Consider the following 22,548-nt stretch of genomic DNA (forward strand, 5'->3'; position numbering starts at 1 on the left):
GACAACAGCCAACTCTGATTTGTTTCGTGGTTGGAAAAGCCGAGCCTTGAACAACTTCAGCCTGGTGTGTGGGATTGGAGCAGTGAATGCTTCTTCCTGTGACCTGATTCGCTTGTCAACAAATTCATTGTATCTCTTCATTCCAATGTCTTTCACCTTCCTTACATTATCAACCACATCTGGGGGCATGATCATCGATTCATCCAAGTCCAGCAGATCCCCACTATCCTCCATGAAGGGATTTCCCAGGTCCTCAAAGGCATCCACATCTGCCAGCACATCTGTCTAAAGAAATAGTACAAATGAACAAATCATACATGTCACTGAAAATAATTATGCAACCTCTGAATGTTTAATACATCAGAAAATTACCTTGTAGTCAGCTTGAAATTTTGCGTATTGTTCATGGTGGCTCCGTTCTTCTGACTTATTGGTGCCCTCAATTTCCCGTACTAGGCGTGCCAGCTCAGGGCGAACAACCTGCTGTCTGCAAACTGTGCCTGGATCGTCCAGGTTCTCTATGACGCCACCATGATTCTTGAGCCAATCAATGAGTTGCTCATGCATCTGATCATATGGGATCTTGGAGAATGCTCGCCTTGACTTCTGTCCCATGAAGTTACCATTCTGAAACTCCACAAACAGAGCAAGATGTTTTTCTTCTAGTGTTGCCATATCACGGAGATGGATGGGCAGGTTCCGTGCATAGTGGGTATGATCCAATGCAAATACCCATGGCATCAAAGAATCCAGTGTCTCCATGTAGAGAGAAAAGTCAGCCAAGCGACAGGACTTGACAAACTGAAAAAATGAAAACAAACATTTTTATATGTGCTTTATATTTAATGCTAGGATACTGAAGCTGTACTCTTGACTAAAGAATATAAATTGGCCAAAGAAGTGAATGAGACATGTGATGTTAACAACATGACTTACTTGAAGAATGAGAAGATCCAGCTCCATGGACTTGAACCAGAAATCTGCTTGTGGTTGTGAGGCACACAGCTTCTTGAGCCATTCATCAAAGGGCAAAAGGATGAGGGGGCTCGACTCATCATTTACAGTTGTTGCCTTTTCCAAATATCGCTCATAAGCCTTCATCATGAGTACATACAGAGCAGCTACAGACACCTGATGCATGTACCGGGTTCTGCAGATGTGGTGAACACCAATGAAAGACTGAGCTTTGCCACTAGTTGAAATACCACTATTGGTAAGAGCTGTAGTCCATCCACTGCCATCCAGCCAGTCTCCAGACACACTCCAGAGCATCTTCTCTGTATGCATTGCCCCCAATGTAACTAGGAAGGAGTCCTCACCAAGCTCTGTCTGGGGGAACTTCCACTGGAGTTTTTTGGCAAGTGTGAATAGGGGCTGATCAGCTACCATGACTGGTGTCTGACCTGGATTTAGGTAGTTGATTGCTTGAAGGAGGACATTCATTGCATGCCAAGCCATAGTGGGACTGGTAGGAGACTCTGTGAACAGTGGCAGCATGTATGATCTGGATGGGGGGATGAACAAGGCTCTGTAATGCTTGCATAATATGCAGCCCATGATATCCAGTCTTCACCCTCAAGGTTGTCTTTCCCCACAAGGTGTCTGACTCTCTCCAACCACTGGTAGCCTTCTTCAAGTATGTTGCTGAGAGGACGAGAGGCTGGCTGAGGATGACAGTTTGTATTAAGGGCAGGAACATATAAGACCTCATCAGTTTGGAGTGAAACATCCAGATCCATTGTTGTGTAGAAAGCTGGCAAGGATTTGACATGCTTCTTCCCCATCTCAGCTGGAAGTAGGATGTCAGTGAGATTGACTGTTTGTTGGTCGTCTGACGGGAAGTGCTGCTGAATGCTAATGCATGTTCCATGGAGGGCTGATTTCGCTGTTGTTGATGATGGGTTGTGGTCAATGTTGTCAAAACCACCATTGGTGAAGACACCCTTAACTGCCTGAGGTGGGACCACAACACCTATCTGCTCCCACTGATTGATCACTGAATTTGCAATATCTGTACTCAATGTTTTCAAGCGATCATATGACACACAAATACCTCGCTTATGCATGACATTCACCAGGTGTTTACTGCCAGTATGCAGGTGCAGATTCATTGCCAGATACAGTGAAGCTGGTGTTTCCCTTTCTCTTATGTGACGACTAACACTACTGCCACGTTTCTTGGTTTTCACAGAGTTATAAATGATTTGCTGCCCAATTGATGTAGCAACCTGGCACTTCTCTGGTTCAGGGGCTGGCTGGTCAATACCTGATCCATCCAGAAGCATCTTTAGGAACGATTGTAGCAGGGGAGGGATTGAATCAGCTTCACAGGAGGCTGTGAAGGAACCTGTAAATGATTGTTTCATAGGCATATATTCTTCCCGGAGGATATTAGCTGCCCTGAAGATGATGGAAACATCAGTAGAAGTGTTGCTTTTCATGCCAAAAACGGCTTTCAGGTCATCATCAAACAACAGGGACCAGCCACGGTCCAGTCGCACAGATCTGATGTCTGGGATTAGGCGTTCAATATCCTCACGAAGGCGCGTGGTGTTACATTTAATATATGGGAAGCCTAGGTCAGCAATACGTTTGTCATACAGGGCTGTCAAGTCAGACATCGCCAATGACTCTCCTGACCAACGTTGATCATTGATCGACTCAATCAATTCATTGAGGACATGTGCTCTGATGACCTGTGTTGCCTTATTTTCTGTCGTGTCACATCCGGCGGTTTCTGCTTTTCTATAGAGCCTAGTCAGGCATGCACGATGATACACTGCCTCCATAGCTACCATGTCACCAGCCGCTAGTTTAGCTAACAGATGCTTGTCACCCAGCACCTGAGCAGATTCTTTCACTTTTTGATCCAATCCCAGGGTGGAAGCCCTCCTTAGTTCCTTTCTGTTGCCCACTTCACCACAGAAGAAACAAGGTGTGGTTTGTTCACATGAGGATGATGAGGATGATGATGAGCATGAGGGTATAGCCTGTGTAGTGCCAACTTGCCACCACTATTCATGCGTCGTGTTTTTACTGGGCACACAAGCTCTTCATGTCTTTTTCTTGCTCTGTCCACTTTTAGATCATTAATAGCATCCCTGCAGTTTTTGTGCCATACTACTGGATATGACATCATCTGCTGCACAGCATCCTGGACGCCACCATCAATAACCTCATCCACTACCACAAAGTCAGGCAAATCAGCTAATTCTTTCAGCTCCTGAATGTTGGCAATAACTTCTGTGAAACATCGGTTCAGTTTTTCAGGGCAGTTTCTTAGCTTTATAGATGTTGAGGGACAGGAAGCTTTTTCATTCGTTTTCTTCAGCTGACATATGAAGCATAAACTCCAGTCACGAGTATCCATGATGGCTACTCTGAAATGAGAAATGAGAAATAAACTTGCTAACTTGTTAACAAGTTTACTATAACAAGCATTCACACACAAAACATTCTAATAATGAAGCTTTTTTGTTGAATAAACAATGAATTGAAAATAATAATAATGAACCTACCCATAGCTAGCTAACTACAGGTAGTTAGCAATGTTATGCTTGTCGTAATTCAATAATGAAGTGAAGCTAGTTAATAGCTAGCTAACTAACTAGCTAAATGCCTAGCTAGCTAGCTAGCTAGCTAGTTAGCTAACATTAAAACTGTTCTGTATTCAATGATAAAGTAATGCAAACCTCAAATTCAACCTCAAAGTATCTCAGATTTTCTGTCACCTCTGATTTCATCCAGCTGTGCAGTCCCTGGTGCAGAATTAATGTTTTTTGGCAGCAAGGTGTAACTCTCAGGTGATAGCAGTAAGTCAGACAGACAGATACACATACAGTCAGACAGGCCGACTCACACACTGTAGAGTACATGGCATGTACATAAGAGGTTGTACCTCTTAAAAAAACTAAATTTAAGTTTTGTGTAGGGGGGTGGAGAAATGTTATGTCACCTTGTTGACACTTATTTTGTTAATGAAATGTGTAATGAGAAAACTATAGTTTTTTTTTTTTGGTCTTGGAACCTATTTAATTGGATTCCTTGACCCCAGAAATGTACACTTTGACACCAATATTATCATTATAGCTCTAACAGAAGCAAAGTTATGGGCTATATGCTGTATTGCTGTAGATGGTGGCAGCCATTTTTAAAAACGCACATTGTTTTGAAATATGAAGGAAATGTCTATTGCCCTAAGGTATGCCAAAGGGAAAATTAAATTAAGGTTTTAGAGTGGGACAAAATGGAAAGTTACCCTGTTAAAACCTCTTTGGATAAATGTTTTCCTATGGCCCTAAGGTACTTCCATACCAAAGGGGACCTTTGCATCATGACTTGAAGTTAACGGCATATTTTGGGGTCTTAACACCTCCACTATTTACCAGGCTAGTGGATAGGTACCAAAGCTACAAAATTCAATATTTAGTGGTCCAACACTGACACCTAGAGGTCAGAGTCAGTGGAGAGAAAACAGAGGTTACAGCTCTTGGAAAGAAGTTGTTTTTCAGCCTGTTTGTTCTTCTTTTAGAAGTGGTGGACAAAGCATAATACGCAAGTAAATACTCAAGTAGGGTATTCAAAAGTACTCAAAGTATTCAAAGTTGCATTGTACTGCTTTTTCAACCTCAACAATTTGCTTCATAAGAATATATATTTCTATACTACTAATTTAATACATTAATAAGTAGGACAATAGCAGTGTCTAACATAGCCTAAATAATCCAACTTCTTTAAGAATGTTAGTTCCTTACATAGCAACAGGTGACCTTTCACCAGGAACTGGTCACCTGTTGGTTTCAAGCATTTAGGGGAGGCTATATAAAGGGCAGACCAGCTCGATTTCCGCATTCGGCTCACTAAACTCGCACTGAACTCGCTGAACTCGCATCGCTCGCAATACCGTCTTCACCATGTGCCCTATTTCTGCTGCTAGATAGGTAAAGTAAATGTGTCACAGGGAAACCGGACGATTTCAATATTCAGAGTCTGGCAACTATATTTAAAGTTTATTTTTCTTTTTAACGTGACCGAAATTGGAACATTCTAGCACTAACGATGAAATCCCTTAGGCTAGGTAGGGCCTAGCCTTTTTCTTCTACACTTTAGTAGCCTAGCCGCTTGCTATTGCACAGAAGAAAGCCGGTCTACAAGCGGTGTTGTAGACATGCTAATTTAGCATTTCTCAAATATGTATCAATTTGGAAAATGTGATTTTTTTTTTGCTTGATTCAGTATTTAGATATTAGATATTAAAATTAAATAACTGAAAAAAAGTAATCGAAAAAACACAGCCCCCACACGTATTTGGAGGGCAGGGTAAGTCACCAGAACCAAGGACGATGTGTGTTTGATGTGTACATGTTACAAATGGAGTTTGAAGTTATAATGGGTTTGTATAGGAAGGGGGCGTGTCTGATAACATTCATTTCAAATATCTAAATACTGAATCAAGCAACTTAAAAACTGCCTGGGGGGCTCACAAAAGATTAGTTTGGACTAGTAATGTTATCCACACAAGACATTAAGACAATAATACACTTCTCAGTAGCCCAAAAATGTATCAAGCTAGTTTTGCAGGTTTATCTGTCCTAAACTAGTGAATACTACAGATTTGTCAGGGCAACTTTTCAGCAGGGAGCAAAACTGTGATGGATAGTGTGGTGTTCTGCATGCATTACGCCTTCCCAGTGAAACTCTACACTCACTGTCAGGTGAAAAGAAACGTCTGGTGACTTTATGTTTATCGGAGGAGACACTTGGTTGTCTATATCTCTGGTGACTGATATTGTCCTTCTAATACGTGAGGAGACTGTGTTTTTACAATTACTTTTTTCATTTATTTTTTCATAATTCTTTTTAAAAATGAATACAAATAATTAAATAACAACAAAAAAAGTAAATCGAAAAAAACACGGCCCCCACACGTATTTGGAGGGCAGGGTGAGTCACCAGAACCAAGGACGGGTGTTTTTGATGTGTTACACGTTACAAATGGAGTTTGAACTTATAATGGGTTTGTATGTAGGAAGTCATCCAACAGCTCAGTGGTGATGAGAGACATGGACTCTGGACGCTTCACGGTCAACGGTCAAGAATACCTCCATTACTTCCCTGTTCTGCAGGACAGGGAGCAGCTGATGTTTCCTCTGCAGTTCATGGGCGTGCTGGGCCAGTTTGACTTGGACTGCATGGTGAGCGGAGGTGGCCACTCCAGCCAGGCGGGGGGCGGTGCGTCTGGCCATCTCCCGCTGTCTGCTCAGCTTCCAGTCTGAGGGGGAAATGGAGATCATGAGACAAGCTGGGCTGTTGACTCCGGACGCCAGGGTGAGAGAGAGGAAGAAGCCTGGGCAGGCTGGAGCACGCAAGAAGTTCAACACCTGGAAGAGACGATGAAGAAAAGGAAGAATAAATGTTACAAGAACAGATACAAATTCATTTTGGACTATTATCTCCATATATGTGCATAAAAGGGACAAGGACTGACATAGAGATCCGGTTGTCCAGAGCCACAGATCCGACCGCTATGCCCATATATGGCCATGTGCATATATGGGACCGGCCGACTTCAAACTCAACGTGTGCAGCGGCAAGGACTTCAGGGAGTGCGGTGCCCGCCGTCGAGAAGTTCTGATATCCAGTTGTCCAGAACCGCCAATCCAACCAATATGTCCATTTATGACATCAGGGATCTCCATATATGAGCATATAAGGGACAAGGACTGACAGATACATATTTCTCCATATATGGGTATAAAAGGGACACCTGTAGGTAGACAGACAGAAACAGACATCTCCATTTATGGGCACAAAAGGGACACAGACAGATCGGTACAATGGGTACTCTGACAAAGCCCTCAACACTATGGGTGCGTTCGGAAATACAGCACTGAGCGCACTGGCCAATACAAACTAATAGGCGAGTGCGCTCCGGTGCGCAATTTCCGAACACACCCTATAATTCAGACGTATTGGACCGGCAGTGCGACGTAAGAGTGACGGCCGCGTGTCAAGCAACATGGTCAGCTGAACTGGTCGAAGTAACTTCAGCCTGCTAGAATGTTTCTATTTTTTTATAAAGATGTATTTATTGACAATGCACAATGTACACATCATTATCATATCTGTCTCCTTTTTTTTAACGAGACAATGAAAAAGACAAAGAAGGAAAGGAAAAGACAAGATACACAAAAATACAGAGAATACAGTCCTCCCAAACCCTCCCCCCACCCCTTTCCCAGAATGGTACACTACTCAACCCTCAACAGACAATAGTTTTGGACAATATCAAATACAATAAAACAAGAACAAAAAACCAGAGGAGATAGAAATCAACTATTAGGAGATATTGATGTAAGAGCATCAAATAAATTACCCCAGATGTTTTGGTATGTTGCAGGTTTTCTCCTTACACTATACAGTATCTTTTCTGGTGTACAATATGATGAAAGTTCATTCAGCCAATGCCTCTGTGAAGGCGAATTTTCAGATTTCCAATTTACCAGAATAATTTTCTTCGCGGCTGTACTGGCGAGCGACACAAAATACTTTGTACTGAAATTTACATTGAGCAGACTAACGTCTCCTAGTAACCAAATTCTTGGGTCATGTGGAATGTTAGCCCTGAAACATGTCATACCATGACAGTCATGGAAGCGATTGTTCCTGGTTTTTGATTTTTTTACATTTACAACTCTCACATGTACATAAACGTTCAGATTTCAAATATAAAGTGCTTACCCCGAGCCACGGATGTAACAAGTTGAGCCGGCCCGCGATAAGTACCTGTATCTCCCGTATTGTTCAATAAAAAGTATTTTAATCCGATCGGCGGCCATTTTCTTTTTCTTTTTTTGTATCAGAGTGCAATACACCTCCCAACCAGCAGTGTCGCATAGTTGAAGGCATCGGAGAAAATTTGGAGTAAATGGCCGGCGATCAGATTAAAAAGCTTTTTATTGAACAATACGGAATATACAGGTACTTAGACCTTTGCCGGCTCAACTTGTTACACCCGTGGCATGGGGGTCAGCACTTTATATTTGAAATCTGAACTTTTATGTACATGTGAGAGTTGTAAATGTAAAGAAATCGAAAACCAGGAACAAACGGTTCCATGACGCTTGTGACAGACGAGCGTCATGTGAACCATGGCTAGTGGAATGTCAAACTCTACAACCTCCGAGACAGTGGTCATGATGAACTTCCAATAATCTTCCAAGTATGGGCAGCTCCACAACATGTGTACCAGATTACCTTCTGATGTCTTACACCTTTGGCACAAAGCAGAAATATTCCCATCAATTTTGTGTAATCTGAGTGGGGTAAAGTAAGTTCTGTGAAAAATGTTAAATTGCATCTGTCTATGTTTAGTAGAAATCAGAACTTTCTGAGATCTTTCTAGAATGTTTTGCCAATCCACATCATCATAAGTGCATCCCAAGTCTGTCTCCCATTTATGTTTAAAAGTCATTGAATTATAAATCGGCAGATTTTTGTTTAGAACACTATAAATGGAAGATGTTAGTCCTTTGGTAGAGGTAATAAGTTCACTAACCATGTGATCCTACATTTTTTCCAGATTTTTCTTGAATCCCATGTCTAATTTGGAGATATTTAAAAAGGTCATGTCCTAGGAAGGTTAAATTTGGACAACAATTGCTGAAAGTTTGACAATATATCGTTACTATATAGATCACCCACATTTCATTATTGACCCATCTCATCAGTACACCATCAGCTATGGCATAAGGACTATTAGGATTATCCCATAAAGGTGTCAATCTCATCAGAGAAGTATCTTTACCCAATCATTTATGGGATTCCTGCCATGCTTCAAAAGCGCTCAATATTATAGGATTCTTAGTAATTTTGGAGAGGCTTTTCTTTGAGCCCAAAAAAGGAATGACTTTCAAGGGAGTTAGACCCAACTCTAATTGTTCTATACCCAGCCACCTGACCTCACTATTCTCAGGATGCAACCATTTCCACAAAGGGCGGAACTGTGAGGCCAAATAGTAATATCTAAAATTAGGGAGATTAAGGCCTCCCTTATTATAGGGGGCTTGAAGTGTACTTAATTTGACACAAAGCAGAAAAGGAGGAAATGAAGGAAATGGGTTTATTGAGATCACTAAAAAACAGTTTGGAAACAGACAATGGGATGCACTGAAATAGATAAATACATTTTGGCAACACGTTCATCTTAATCGTATTCACTCTACCAATTAGAGACAAAGGCAAATCAGTCCATCTTTGAACATTGATCTTAACTCTCTCCAAAAGTTTCAAATACTTGTCTTTAATAACCTTATCATGCTCTTTTCTGATGTTTATACCCAGATATTTGAAACCACTAGGACCACATTTTCAGTGGATCGATAAGTTCTCTGACATTTATATCCTGTGCATTTAAAGGAAGAACCTAGCCTGCTAGCATGTTTCTGATGTATCCATATGTGAATCCTTAGGTAAAGGACCGACAACCTAGACTAGTGTAGAAGGTATATTCAAAAGACTGATTTGTTTGTGGCTGATGCCATGACGACTCTGAGGAAGCAATGTTATAGATTTTTAAAGATGGGAATGTTGTAGATTTTTGAATTTACCTTCTACACTAGTCTAGGTTGTCGGTCCTTTATATCTATATCTATATCTATATCTATATCTATATCTATATCTATATGCAAGTGAAAGCGATTAGTCCGTCTGTGGGTTTTATAAATATTGAGCCAAAGAAAGTATTAACAAGAGCTTGTGACTAAATAATAACTACATTGGAACACAGGTTCTTTTTTTCAGTTTCCTGAAAAGTCACAGTATTGGATATAAAAGGTTTCCACCCGACAGGCGACAGCATTCACACATCAGAATTAGAGTTAAACGGTAACCACAACAACTCTTTTCCTTTCTATATTGTACGCCCAGATTGATTGATTGATTGAAATTTTTATTAGGCAAAAGAATGTAAAACAACAGTTACATTTATAATGCTTTTGTCTAAAAGGTCCGGCCAAAAAAGTCCTTGCGGACTTGTTTCCGTTGGGGTCCTTGAATTAATTTCATAGTATATATAGCAACCAAACAGTTCAAAAATCAACATGAAAATACAGATAATACAGAAAAAATACCACTATGTACAAAAAAAAGCATGAAAAAATAAAAAAAACATGTACAAAAAAAAGGGGGCGGGGGGAGCATGGAAAAATAAAAATTATATACAAAAAAAGCATGAGGAAATAAAAAATCACACCCAGTGTGAAGTGGGCGGTGTCTTGCTAGCTAATCACAATACTGAATGGAGTCAACCAATCATGTACAAAAATAAATACATTTATTGAAACACTCTTTATGATGGAGAAACCATAACTTAAAAAAAACAAATTTGTTTTTTTTAAAGTTATGGTTTCTTATATAGGGCTATGCACATGTGTCATGTGACACTGGCCAATCACAGTCCTGAATAGACTGTGATTGGCCAATCACGGTGCAGGGTTAGGCGGGGTACATTTTTGGCCAATCACAGCGCAGGATTTGGTGTACAAATATCCAAACCTCACTTATAGGGGCCGCCCAAAAATATGTACAAAAAAGAGGAGGGGGGGGTCGTCTGTCTACAGGGAAACTGGTACTAGCTCCTCTTTAGGCCTCCAGAAAGATGAGTTTTTAGGGCTGTTTTGAATGAGCCCAGCGAACTGCATTGTTTGAGGGATGGGGTTAGACTATTCCATTCCTTGGTGGCTGTGCTATAGAAGGAGAATTTGCCCATGTTTGTTTTATGGGTGGGTGGTACCAGATTGTTGTTTACGCTCCCTCTAGTTTCGTGGCTGTGGGTGTCACTAACTTTTTCGAGGTATTTATACAGATATGCGGGTATAGGGGGCATTTCGGGCAAATCTGCATTTACAATTTTGAAGACCAGTCCCATTTTTTGTTGTTTAACCCTGTCTTCCACCCTGAGCCAGCCTAGGCTGGCAAAGTGAGTGGGAGAGAGGTGTATCATGGGCCCCAGTCCGAGAAGTAGTCGGATCAGTTTGTTTTGGGAGGTTTGAAGCTTAGTCTTCAGTGACACTGAGGTATGGACGTTCCACCAGCACTGACCTGTGTCCCTTTAATGCGGGCTCCGGGAAGAGTCCTGAGAGCACTTTTGTTGACAAAAGAGGAAATTCTGCCCAAAAAATCTTGTTTCTACTTTCTACTAATCTACTTTCTTGATTGCCTTTGTTGGCAGGCTTTCACCAGTCAGGTATTTGTCAAGAATATAGCCCAAATAGGTAATCTCTTCTTTGCTAGAGATTACTGTGTCATCGACTTGAAATTGTCACAGTCACAGACTTTGCCTGTCTTGTCTAGGTCTTGTATTTATTTGTTCCTGTTCTAGTTTTCATGGTTCTATGTTAATGTCTTCCCCAGGTGTTTCTAATGTGTAATCAGTCCTCCTGTGTGTATATAAGTCTTGTTCCCCAGTCAGTTCTTGTCGAGTCATTGTTTGGTGTCACATCATGTTCAGTGTTAGTTTGTGATTTCTGTTCACCTTTATTGTTTATTAAAACACCCCACCATGGGTTTTTGAACACTACGTGCCTGGCTGTCCTGCTTTTGGGTCCTCACCACACCAGATCGTGACAGAAATCATTTACATCTTACTGGGGGAATGTTTGGTCCCAAAGATAATGGATTCTGTTTTACCAAGGTGTAGTGACAGTTTGTTATCGTTAAGCCAAGTAAGGATTTTGTGATTGTGAGTTCAGAGCTGAGAGCTTCCTCAACCTGCAATTTGTCATCGCCCGAGATCAGGAGTCATCAGCGAACAGGAACAATTTGCAGTTACAGGCAGCATTCATTTCATTAAACAGGGCAACTCCAGTGGGTTTCTATGCCCTAGACGTCAAGATCATCATCAGGATCCTCCTGGTCATAGTCGTCATTGGCATCAGGCTCATACAGAATCCGCCCTGAATCGGGGCCTGATTTAAAGGGTTAATTCAGATTTATTGAGTATTTTCTGTTGGAAATACTTACCATTAATGTAGTGGTTGCAAAGGTGTTAATTGATTGCCCGAGTCCCGTGGTCAGAGTTATGGTCCGGTTCTGATAAATATGAAGTAGTTCCGGTAGATTAGTAGATTTGGTGGGGGCCGCTCATTCAAAATAAATTAATTTAAAAAACTAGCGTCATTTGTATTGTTGACCTATTTCTACCATATAGAGCAGGTTTCGTTCAATTTCGACCCCTCTGTCACATGGTACTAATGTTTGTGTCCAGAATCACTGCGCCGCGGCAGCCTACTCACGCACAAAATATATGACACAAAAAATAGTACGAAATTGAACGAAACCTGCTCTATATGGTAGAAATAGGTCAACAATACAAATGACGCTAGTTTTTTAAATTAATTTATTTTTAATGAGCGGCCCCCACCAAATCTACTAATCTACCAGAACTACTTCATATTCATCAGAACCGGACCATAACTCTGACCACGGGACTCGGGCAATCAATTAATACCTTTGCAACCACTACATACATGCTTAACCTGAGAATGTCCAGGTACATGTCTGTAATATCAAAGTATAGGAAGGATTTATGTCTGCACACAAGCTTCAGGTCTGGGTTCACACATACAGTACTGTCAAATTCACCTAAATCACATTTTTCCTTTTTTTAAACAATATATTTATTGGCATTTTCAATTATATAACATAACAACAACAATATGGCTCTTGTGTTAAATGTCTATAAATTATTGTTGAGAGCGAGCGCCTCGATCGCAAAGTGGCCCCTAAACCTTCCACTTCCTCCTCATCTCACAACAAGAAGACAAGGGAGAAGAAGAAGCCCCAGTCCAGTGGGGTGCGATGCCGCACCCCCACCCATACGCACCGAGTCCTGATCTAGGATACTACAGAGACCCACAGGGTCGACACCATCCCGCTCAAAGGAGACAAGGGCCCAGTTATTAGCCCTTCAGAGAAATGCTAGCACAATATGACTCAGCTATAAATGTGTTTTCTGCTAAGAACGTTTCTCATGCACTGTCTAGGTAAAAGCTGATAAGATACTAGACGCTCAAGGTCACGCACCGGCTGCAGCTATGATGCGTCACTGTGGGAACATGTGTACGTGCTCCGAGGGATGGGAGTTGACTTTGGTGGGTGGGAGGTGCAACTACATGTCTTGTAATATGACGCGACGGACTGCTCTTTCTATAACCCTGCCGCCCTGGGTTGGGCGAGACTCTTCCTGGACTTTTGCATCTAGAGACATCTGTTTTTCATATATAGCTAACAGCCACCTCGGTGGCCTTTTCTCTCTTCAATACTTTACTCTCTATATTTGTAACTCACTTCTTAATAAATCCTTTTTATTGAACTTCATTTTTGTGCGACGACTGCCTCCCCACTGCTTCATTAGCCGAGAAAGATATCCAGGTTTTTTGTCCTTTTCCTGTATTTCTGTGGTAAGATTGGTAACACAAATTACTACATTAAGATAGGAGCCAGCCTGTGTTTGAGAGTTCCTCTCTAACTGACACAGGTTGGGACAGGCCCTGTCCACGGCCTTAGGTTTCATTCTCACGATATTTCCCCAGTGGAGATATCTATCTGATGTTTATTACTAAGTAAGGTGGTTGGTGTTAAGTTTCTCAACGAGTGGCTCTCACTTATTTCCTCATAATAGCAGGATAAAGAGCGCTGCTCACGAGAGATAACTTGCCACTGACTGCTTGGTGATAACGCCAGAGCCAAGAGTGAAATTAGGTCTGTTACAGTTGATGCTGAAGCACACGCAGATACAACAGCAGTTGTGTCCCGTAGCTGCTGGTGAAATACGCCAAAGCAATAGTATTGGTCTCCGATCACTGAGTGTTTTTAAATCTAATTCTAGATTTGTGCCTGCGTTCTGAGCAATGCAGTCTAGTCATTGTCGGAAGGCACTTGTAATCTACCGAGAATAGATCCTCTAGGTTGAACTCAAGAGACGGAGTTTATCCATTCTAGATAAAGCGATAAGTAGGAGTAAGGTTAAAATTCCGGTAACCGGAGAGGAGTTAGCAAACCTCGAAGGGGTTCCGGTGGGGAGTCTGGGTCTAGTTAGCCCAGGGTCTGATTCCCTCAACAATTATCAAACAAAAACAGAGCAAATAGACAACACATAGAATACATACACATACATAATAACAACTAGAGGTTTGGGCCGCTTCGTTTTCCTAACCTCTAGTCCCAACCTCCCAACCTCCCAACCTAACAACCTCACGACCCACCTGCTGTCAAATAGAAAGCCTTTCTTGAGGTCAAAAGAGGTCAACCCTCCTGGCATAGCAACCTGCCAGATCAGGCTGAGGGTCTGATAGGCAAATCAGAAAATCAATCAATCCGAGAGTCTGATCACTGATCGAGGTGGGGTAAAATGCCTAAATAATAGCCAGAGCTCTGATCAACAGTCTGTGACAGGTCTTGGAGGCATGTGGAGTGATCCTGTGCTTGTGAATCCCGGACGAACTTCGGAGCTTTTGTCAATTATAGTAGTATAAGATAAGATTATAGTAGTAAGATATTGTGCATTTCACGGGAGAAGAAGGCATAAGGATATATTTTCTACTATATATGTCTGCAGGTGTAGGCTACTATACTATATTTAAAAAATCAGTGATGGTTCCCCTTAACTTGGAGCACAAATGGAACCAAATGAACCTTTAAGCCCCGGTTACCCATCTGCATCAGAGTCAACGCATCTGAAACGCATGCCGATGCTGCGCCAGATGCATCCATTTCCCATGTTGTCTCTTGCAGTGCCAGGAGGAGTGCTGGTGTTTTCTGGTGTGTAGTTCTTTTTACTTAACGTTGGTGGTTGGCTCACTGAAAGAAAATTACAAGTGAAATGGCTGAAGTGGGGTCGACGCGCGGCGCTTCTGTTCTATTGGTTGGCGCCAGTTCAAGGTTCACCAGTGTTGAACCCGATGATTCAAACACGTCAGACTTGACATGCTTCAGTGCCTACAGCGCACCGCAACGGGAGGCTCCACCCCTTTCTCCTTCCTAATGGAGGTGAACAGGGAAGCTGGCGTGTCTGACGCAGATTTGTGACGGGAGCTTAACAGATTCATTTGAATTAAATAAGGGGGGGGGGCACAGATTACATCCACATGCTTTCTGCTGAAATGTAAATGTAACACTGTATTGACAAATATTGTAAGTCGCTTTGGATAAAAGCGTCTGCTAAATGACTGTAATATAATGGTAGTGTGTAATGAATAGTTTGGATATACAGTTGTCCGCTGATCCAACCATTATGCCCATATATGGGCATTCCAATATATGGGCACTGATGACATCAGGGATCTCCATATATGAGCATATAAGGGACAAGGACTGACAGATACATATTTCTCCATTTATGGGCACAAAAAGGACACAGACAGATGGGTACAATGGGTACTCTGACAAAGCCCCAACACTATGATTCAGACATATCGGTCGGACCGGCAGTGCGACGTAAGTGTGACGGCCGCGTGTCAAGCAACATGGTCAGACTGGTCGAAGTAACTTCAGCCTGCTAGCATGTTTCTGATGTATCGATGTACATATGTAAAATCCTTAGATAAAGGACCGACAACCTAGACTAGTGTAGAAGGTAAATAAAAAAATCTACAACACTCCCTTTTGAGCCCATATGGAACTGACTGAATTGTTTGTGGCTGATGCCATGACGACTCTGAGGAAGCAATGTTATAGATTTTTAAAGACGGGAATGGAATTTTGAATTTACCTTCTACACTAGTCTAGGTTGTCGGTCCCTATATATATATATATATATATATATATATATATACTGCAAGTGAAAGTGGTTAGTCCCTCTGTGGGTTTTATAAATATTGAGCCAATGAAAGTATTAACGACTAAATCATAACTACATTGGAACACAGGTTAAAAAAGTCACAGTATTGGACATAAAAGGTTTCCACCCGACAGGCGACAGCATTCACACATCAGAATGAGTTCAACGGTAACCACCTTTTCTCCTCTGCTCTCTTTTCCTTTCTATATTGTACGCCCATATATGGAGATCTCCCTTTAATTCCTACATATGGAGATCCCCGATGTCATCACTATGATGTCATAGTACTGATATAGTATTGACCTGACCTTGTACTGAGCACACATTGAGTTTGTCTGTCTTCTGTTCTGTTGAGTTTGTCATCCATTTGGCGGTTTCGATCCCGTCATGATGCCCATGGCTGCTGCCATGCCAGGACGGGTTGATGGCGAAGATGAATCAGAATGTTCGGATGTTGAAGATGATGTTGTAGATGATTACAATGAGGATGTGGAGAACTGGGGTCGGATTGGGGGTTGTGGGGTTGAACATCACCACAGAGCTGGTCCGAAAGACAAATCGGACCGGGCCACAGTGGAGCACGTTCTAGATCCACGGACTTGCACGATTTTGTTCAAGATGTTAAGCTCGATGGACATTAAGATCAACGGCTCTATCGGCACTGGGAAGGAGTCTAACGTGTACCACGCTAGTACCGCCAGCGGAGAGAGCCGAGCCATCAAGATTTACAAGACGTCCATCTTGCAGTTTAAGGACAGAGAGAGATATATCAGCGAAGAATTCAGGTTCCGTCGCAGTTACTACAGACAAAACCCCAGGAAGATGGTGAGGACCTGGGCTGAGAAAGAAATTAGAAACCTTACCAGGCTCCAGACTGTGGGGATTCTGTCTCCCAAACCTCTTATGTTGAAGAGTCACATTCTGCTAATGAGCTTCATCGGCAAGAACGGCACTCCGGCTCCTCTCCTGAAGGACGCAGCTCTATCCGAATCCAAAGCCAGAGAACTTTATCTGCAGGTGATCCACACCATGAGGAGGATGTACCAAGACGCACAACTGGTCCACGCTGACCTCAGCGAGTTCAATATCATGTATCATGACGGAGACGCCTACATCATTGATGTGTCCCAGTCAGTGGAACACGATCATCCTCAGGCTCTGGAATTCCTCCGGAGAGACTGCAGCAAAGTCAACGATTTCTTCTCGAAGAACGGAGTGGCAACCATGACGGTCAGGGAGCTGTGTGTGTTTGTCGTCGACCCGTCGATCAACCCCGACAACATTGACCGATACCTGGACAAGGCGATGTCCATCGCTGAGAGAACCACAGAGGAATGGACCAATCAGGACAGGGTGGACGAGGAAGTGTTTAAGAAAGTCTACATTCCCAGGACGTTGAAGGAGGTGGCTCATTATGAGAGAGACTTTGAGTTCATGAACCTGAGAACGCAAGAGGAAGACGCTTCTATGAACACCCGGGCTGATAATATTTTGTACCCCATAGTGACGGGAATGAAGAGTGACCTTTCAGGAGTACAGACGGTCCCTGCCCTCCTGGAGGAGAGCGGAGGTGAGGATGAGGATGACGGGGGTTCCAGTGAAGATGAGGACGAGGAACTGAGAGCTGAGAGGCAGATAGAAGGGGGAGAGACTCTCCTGGACAGAGACGAAAGAATGAGCGCTGAGAAGAAGCAGAGAGGAGGAGGAGGAGAGACTCAACTGGACAGAAAGAAAAGAAAGATGATCACAAAAGCGTCACAGAGAGAAAAAAGAAGACACAAAATTCCAAAACACAAGAAAAGAAAAGGTAAGAAGAAAGCACGCAAAGCGAGAAGAAAGAAGAAGAACGTGAAGTGAACTGCTGTGATGTAAATACAAGATATTGAAGGTATTACACCAGCGTTCTCAATGTGACCTACACTGAGATTCTGTGCATTCTTCCCAGCACTCTGTATCGTCAGTGTTTGGCAGAATGTATCTCCATATTTAAACTGCTTTATTATACTGCTTTATTATACTACAGTGTCACTCAAAAAGTAGCAGATCTACAAGCTCAATAGCGAGCTTGTAGATTAACCATGAAAATTCTTCCTGTGTCCCCTAGGGTAGGTACCCCCACAAAAATGCAGTAATCCTGGTCTCTATAGCTGCCTCCCCCTGGTCAGCCGGATGGAGGGGAAAGGAACTGTTCCTTCCACGCGCTACGTCCTACCGGGCTAACTCCCTCCTGTCAGGTGATAAGAAGCGGCTTGCTAGCTCCTCATGCGTTGAAGGAGGCATGAGCTCAGATCCGGGCTCTCCCCAGGCTGGCAGAGGGAGAGTAGCGCCCAGGATTACATAGGCAATTGGAACTTTGTGAAAAAAATGGGTCACAAAATCGTGGGATAAAATAAATAAATAAATAAACATTCCTGATGGGTTACAAAATCATGGGAAATTGAAAAAAAAACAAAAAAAATCTTAAAGATTCACAGTTTTGAATGTCGCTTCCACCCGCCAGCAACAACATGGAGGATCTATTGCCACGTGGTGGTTCTGGAAAACCGCCCTTACCTACCTCCCACTCGGCACATCTCTGTCAGGGTTGGGAACCCTCAAAGATCAAAAAGGGAGGAAGCTCAGTGTAGAGAAAAAAACTAAAACTAAAACAGGTTTATCCAATCTAAATTTAGAAAAAGGGCACCATCAAAAACCTTATGTCGAACATTAGGGAGTGAACCATAAAATACAAAAGTTGTACCTCTCTTGCTCCATCAAAGACTGAGCAACAACTGACAAAAAAACAGGGTTTAAAGGGACATTTCACCGATTTTGCATCAAACCCATATTTTTATCTAGGACCCATAAACATGTAGCCTGGTAAACCCTCCCTCCGGAAATCTCATTTCCATTTGATTCCAGGAGTGAGTCTGGCCTGATGGCTTGTATGGGTGTTTCTAGCGCATTACCAAAAAACCGAGCCTATCAGCGTCGTCGCACATCGTTCTGTGATTGACAGCGACAGTTGGCCAATCAGGTGGCGAGTTCGAGTGAGCCCGAATGCAGCCGACAAAACACGAACGGCAGCCATTGTTTCTGTGGGCAGTTTTCTCCGCTGTTTCTTTACTTCAAAAAGCTCTCAAACTTCTATTTTGAGGCACGGAATTTACTTCCGTTTGGATAGAATGTAGTTGTTTAACTTCATATATGTGGTCAATTAATCATGACAGAGCCTATTTAAAAATAAAAATTTAGAGAACCGGTAGGGGCGGGCAGTGACACGCATGTATCCGAATAAGGCAACCCATTTTGGGCATGGCCGTCTCAAAAGTCCCGTTGCGTCACATTAGTCTGGTGAACTGCTGATTGGCTGAAGGGGAAAAACGATCATTGGCTGAAGGGGTTGTCAGTCAACGGTATTACTCCCGCCCAACTCCAGCCCACAGCCAATATTGCAGAATGGGCGATCAGGCCAGACTCACTCCTGGAATCAAATGGAAATGAGATTTCCGGAGGGAGGGTTTACCAGGCTAATAAACATGATCCTGGTGTGTTTTTTGTGTTGTTATCCATATCCTCAAAGACTATGAGTCATTTGACTCATAGTCTCTTTATCTCACCTTATTTCCTGACTACAATGTAGACCACATCCCCATGCAGCCTCCCCTCCCCACAAGGAAGGGCAGCGCCCCAAAGCATTATGGTGGTAGTGATGCAGCAGTCCAGTCAAACCCCAGTCAAACACACAGACTTCTATATTTTTCTGGCCATAGGGTGCACATTTAAAATTTTGCTACTGTTATCTACTACAAATATTATTAACATTGAGTGACTGTAAGTTCTTCCAGGGGTGAAATTCTCCTTTAAATCAAAGCATTGACACTGAAACAATACTCAGGTATGGTGGATAATAAGGAGGTGGGGAAAACAAAACGCATCAATGCAAAAAACAACCACAAACCGAAACCGCGACAACATTGGATGCTCGGATAAGCACAGCGATAGGTCGGAAGATTCTTGAGGCCTATGCAGGAGACACGCGGACTTCTGCCTAACTCTACTCTCCTAACACTGCTGATTCACCTTGCGTATACACATTATTGCCTATCAAAATGCTTGCTACATTACTATATTACAATTGGCTAATGGGAGGGCCAGCCAGGCAGACCATGTCATCATGCTAATGTCACCAGCCATCGGTTTCAGCCGTCAGATTTATCAAACCTCAGACGATGTGTACGCTAGGATTGGCTGTATATGATTGCTTTATAGCGCTCAATCTGTTTCCATTGTTCACAGTAATCATTGAGAAATGCATCCAAATGCACCCACTTGCTTTGTTTTTGCTTTGTAAACTCCTGCTTTTTGATGATTACATACTGTGCTTAATGAAGCAACATTTCAACATTTTTATTCCAAGTTTGTGGGATGTTAAGCAGTAAAAAAAAAAAAATCTCGTTTCCTACATGTTTTTTAATACATGAAAACAAATGATAACCTTTGTTCAAAAGAATGCCATGTATAAATAAAAAATGAATCAAATAAATGCAATTTTTAAAAAAGTAGTAAAACTAGCAGAACTACAAGCTTCACAATGCATCGTGACACATTATGAGCTTGTAGATCTGCAATTTTCACTGGTTTTGTTTGGGAACCACTGGTCAAAGCAATTTATTAATGGACCTACATTTCACAGAACTGATTGATTGACGGTTGTTTGATGTTTTTATTGACATAAATACTTGTTCATGAACATATTTCTGTACCATAGATATCAGTCAAAAGGATGAAACAATAAGCTCCAGAGCATTACAAAATAAAATCAAGATCTCAGCCGGGTGCGAGATACAAAGGAAACGTATTCCCCCGGGTTCTATGTTCCCCGCTTACAACCAGCTTATAACCCTAACCCCCCTTGAGGGGCGGCCATAGCTGAGTGGTTAGTGAGCCCGCCTAGGGAGCCAGAGGCCCTGGTTGCCCCAGGTACGATTCCAGGCCAGGCCAGCAAATGTGTCGATGAAATGAAATATGTCCCTGAGCAAGACTCTTAACCCCTAATTGCTCACAGGCCCTCATTGGAAACAAGACCCCACGTCCTTCCGTTTACAAAGCACAGATATCCTGGGTTCGATTCCCGCTGGGGACACTGTGGGCGCTGGGGGCGTGTTCTCTCCTCCCCGCCATCAGTGCCCATACCCTAGGTGGGGTTGGCAAAAGGGCCTTTCTGTGTGTAGTTTGCATGTTCTCCCCGTGTCCCCTAGGGTAGGAACCCTCACAAAAACATGCAGTAATCCTGGTCTCTATACTGCCTCCCCCATGTCAGCCAGGGTGCCTGATGGAGAGGAAAGGAACTGGTGGGAATAACGTGTTCCGCGCTACGTCCCACCGGGGAAACCCCCCCCGTCAGGTGATAAGAACCGGCATGCTAACTCCTCATGTATTGAAGCAAGCATGGGGTCAGTTCGGGGCTCTCCCCAGGATGGCGGCGGGAGAGTAGCGCCCAGGATTACTTAGGCAATTGGCACTGGGTGAAAAAACAGGGTTACAAAATTGAAGGAAAAAAATGTAAGAATTACAAAGCACAGATATTAAAGATTGAGCTATACAGCATAGCTTTACAGTGAGGGGACTGGAGCTGCCTTTGTGTTTGTTATAACATAATAAATAATATTAAAACGTAACGTTATAACGTCACGTTATTACATCACACACACACACACACACACACACACACACACACACACACACACACACACACACACACACACACACACACACACACACACACACACACACACACACACACACACACACACACTTTTGTCTGCCCTAACTAAGACAATTGGTCACAGACTATAAGATAGACTGTTAGTTAAGATAATAAGACAGTTGATATTGCAGGGTCACTATTCACAAGAATACAGCATGACTTCATGCAAAATCACGTACTACATGCATATACTAATTAGTATTCTACTTTTTAAACATAGTTATGAGTTTAATTTCCAAATCACATGGTATCGAAACACAGGGAATGAGCCCCACCTTGTGGCAAAGCAAAATATAATACACATGCATGCACAAACACAGTATGCATAGACAGCTGTCACCTACCTATAATAACCACTAGATGAGAGGGTCTCACTATACTGTTTGACCATTTGAACCATCCTGAAATATAAATATAAAGTAACAAGGGTCTTGTTTGATGACGGTTTGAACTATACTGAGATAGGCTACACAAATGGAGTAACAAGGGTCTCACTATATCGTGAACAAACCTCAAATATAAAATATGCCAGGAGCAAAGTGAGGGTGCAGCTGGAGAAGCTACCATGTTGTCCGTCCACTATGCCATTTGAACATCCAATTTCCTTATGACAATCAAAATAGCTGTATTCCAGGAACGGTAGTCTGGTTGAAAAACATATTTTAATTACTTTTTTCAGGATGGGATGTCAGAACTTAAACTTATACCAAACCATTGAGATGACAGGAGCACACTGCGACTCAAGGAAACTCATTATTTTATTCTGTCATTGGGAAATGTGTCTGCAGCAGTAAAAATGTTGAAAAGCCATTTGGTGTAAAGTTGACAACAGAGTGAGTGTGGGTCTACTTAAACAGCCCACTAGACCAGGGGTCTTCAACCTTTTCAGGCCAGGGACCCCCAAACTGATGGGGAGATGGAGCAGGGACCCCCTACCTCGTAAGGTAGGGGGGGCTACACA

The 22,548-nt window shown here is 42.5% G+C and overlaps 2 protein-coding genes across 2 annotated transcripts in view; both read left to right on the top strand.

Moving 5' to 3' along the window:
• LOC308094152 (uncharacterized protein) overlaps nt 1–22,548 on the top strand; it is a 337,907-nt gene that overhangs the window by 277,282 nt on the left and 38,077 nt on the right. The gene's annotated exons all lie outside the window — the stretch shown is intronic.
• Nucleotides 16,226–17,695, top strand: LOC308092821 (serine/threonine-protein kinase RIO1-like; the record flags this gene model as incomplete). The annotated part of the gene is made up of 1 exon (XM_080438920.1): nt 16,226–17,695. The coding sequence occupies one exon, from the start codon at nt 16,226–16,228 to the stop codon at nt 17,693–17,695; it is 1,470 nt and encodes a 489-aa protein (XP_080295046.1).

Source organism: Gymnoscopelus braueri (assembly GCF_963280865.1).
Source record: "Gymnoscopelus braueri genome assembly, chromosome: 10".
NCBI classification, from domain to species: domain Eukaryota; kingdom Metazoa; phylum Chordata; class Actinopteri; order Myctophiformes; family Myctophidae; genus Gymnoscopelus; species Gymnoscopelus braueri.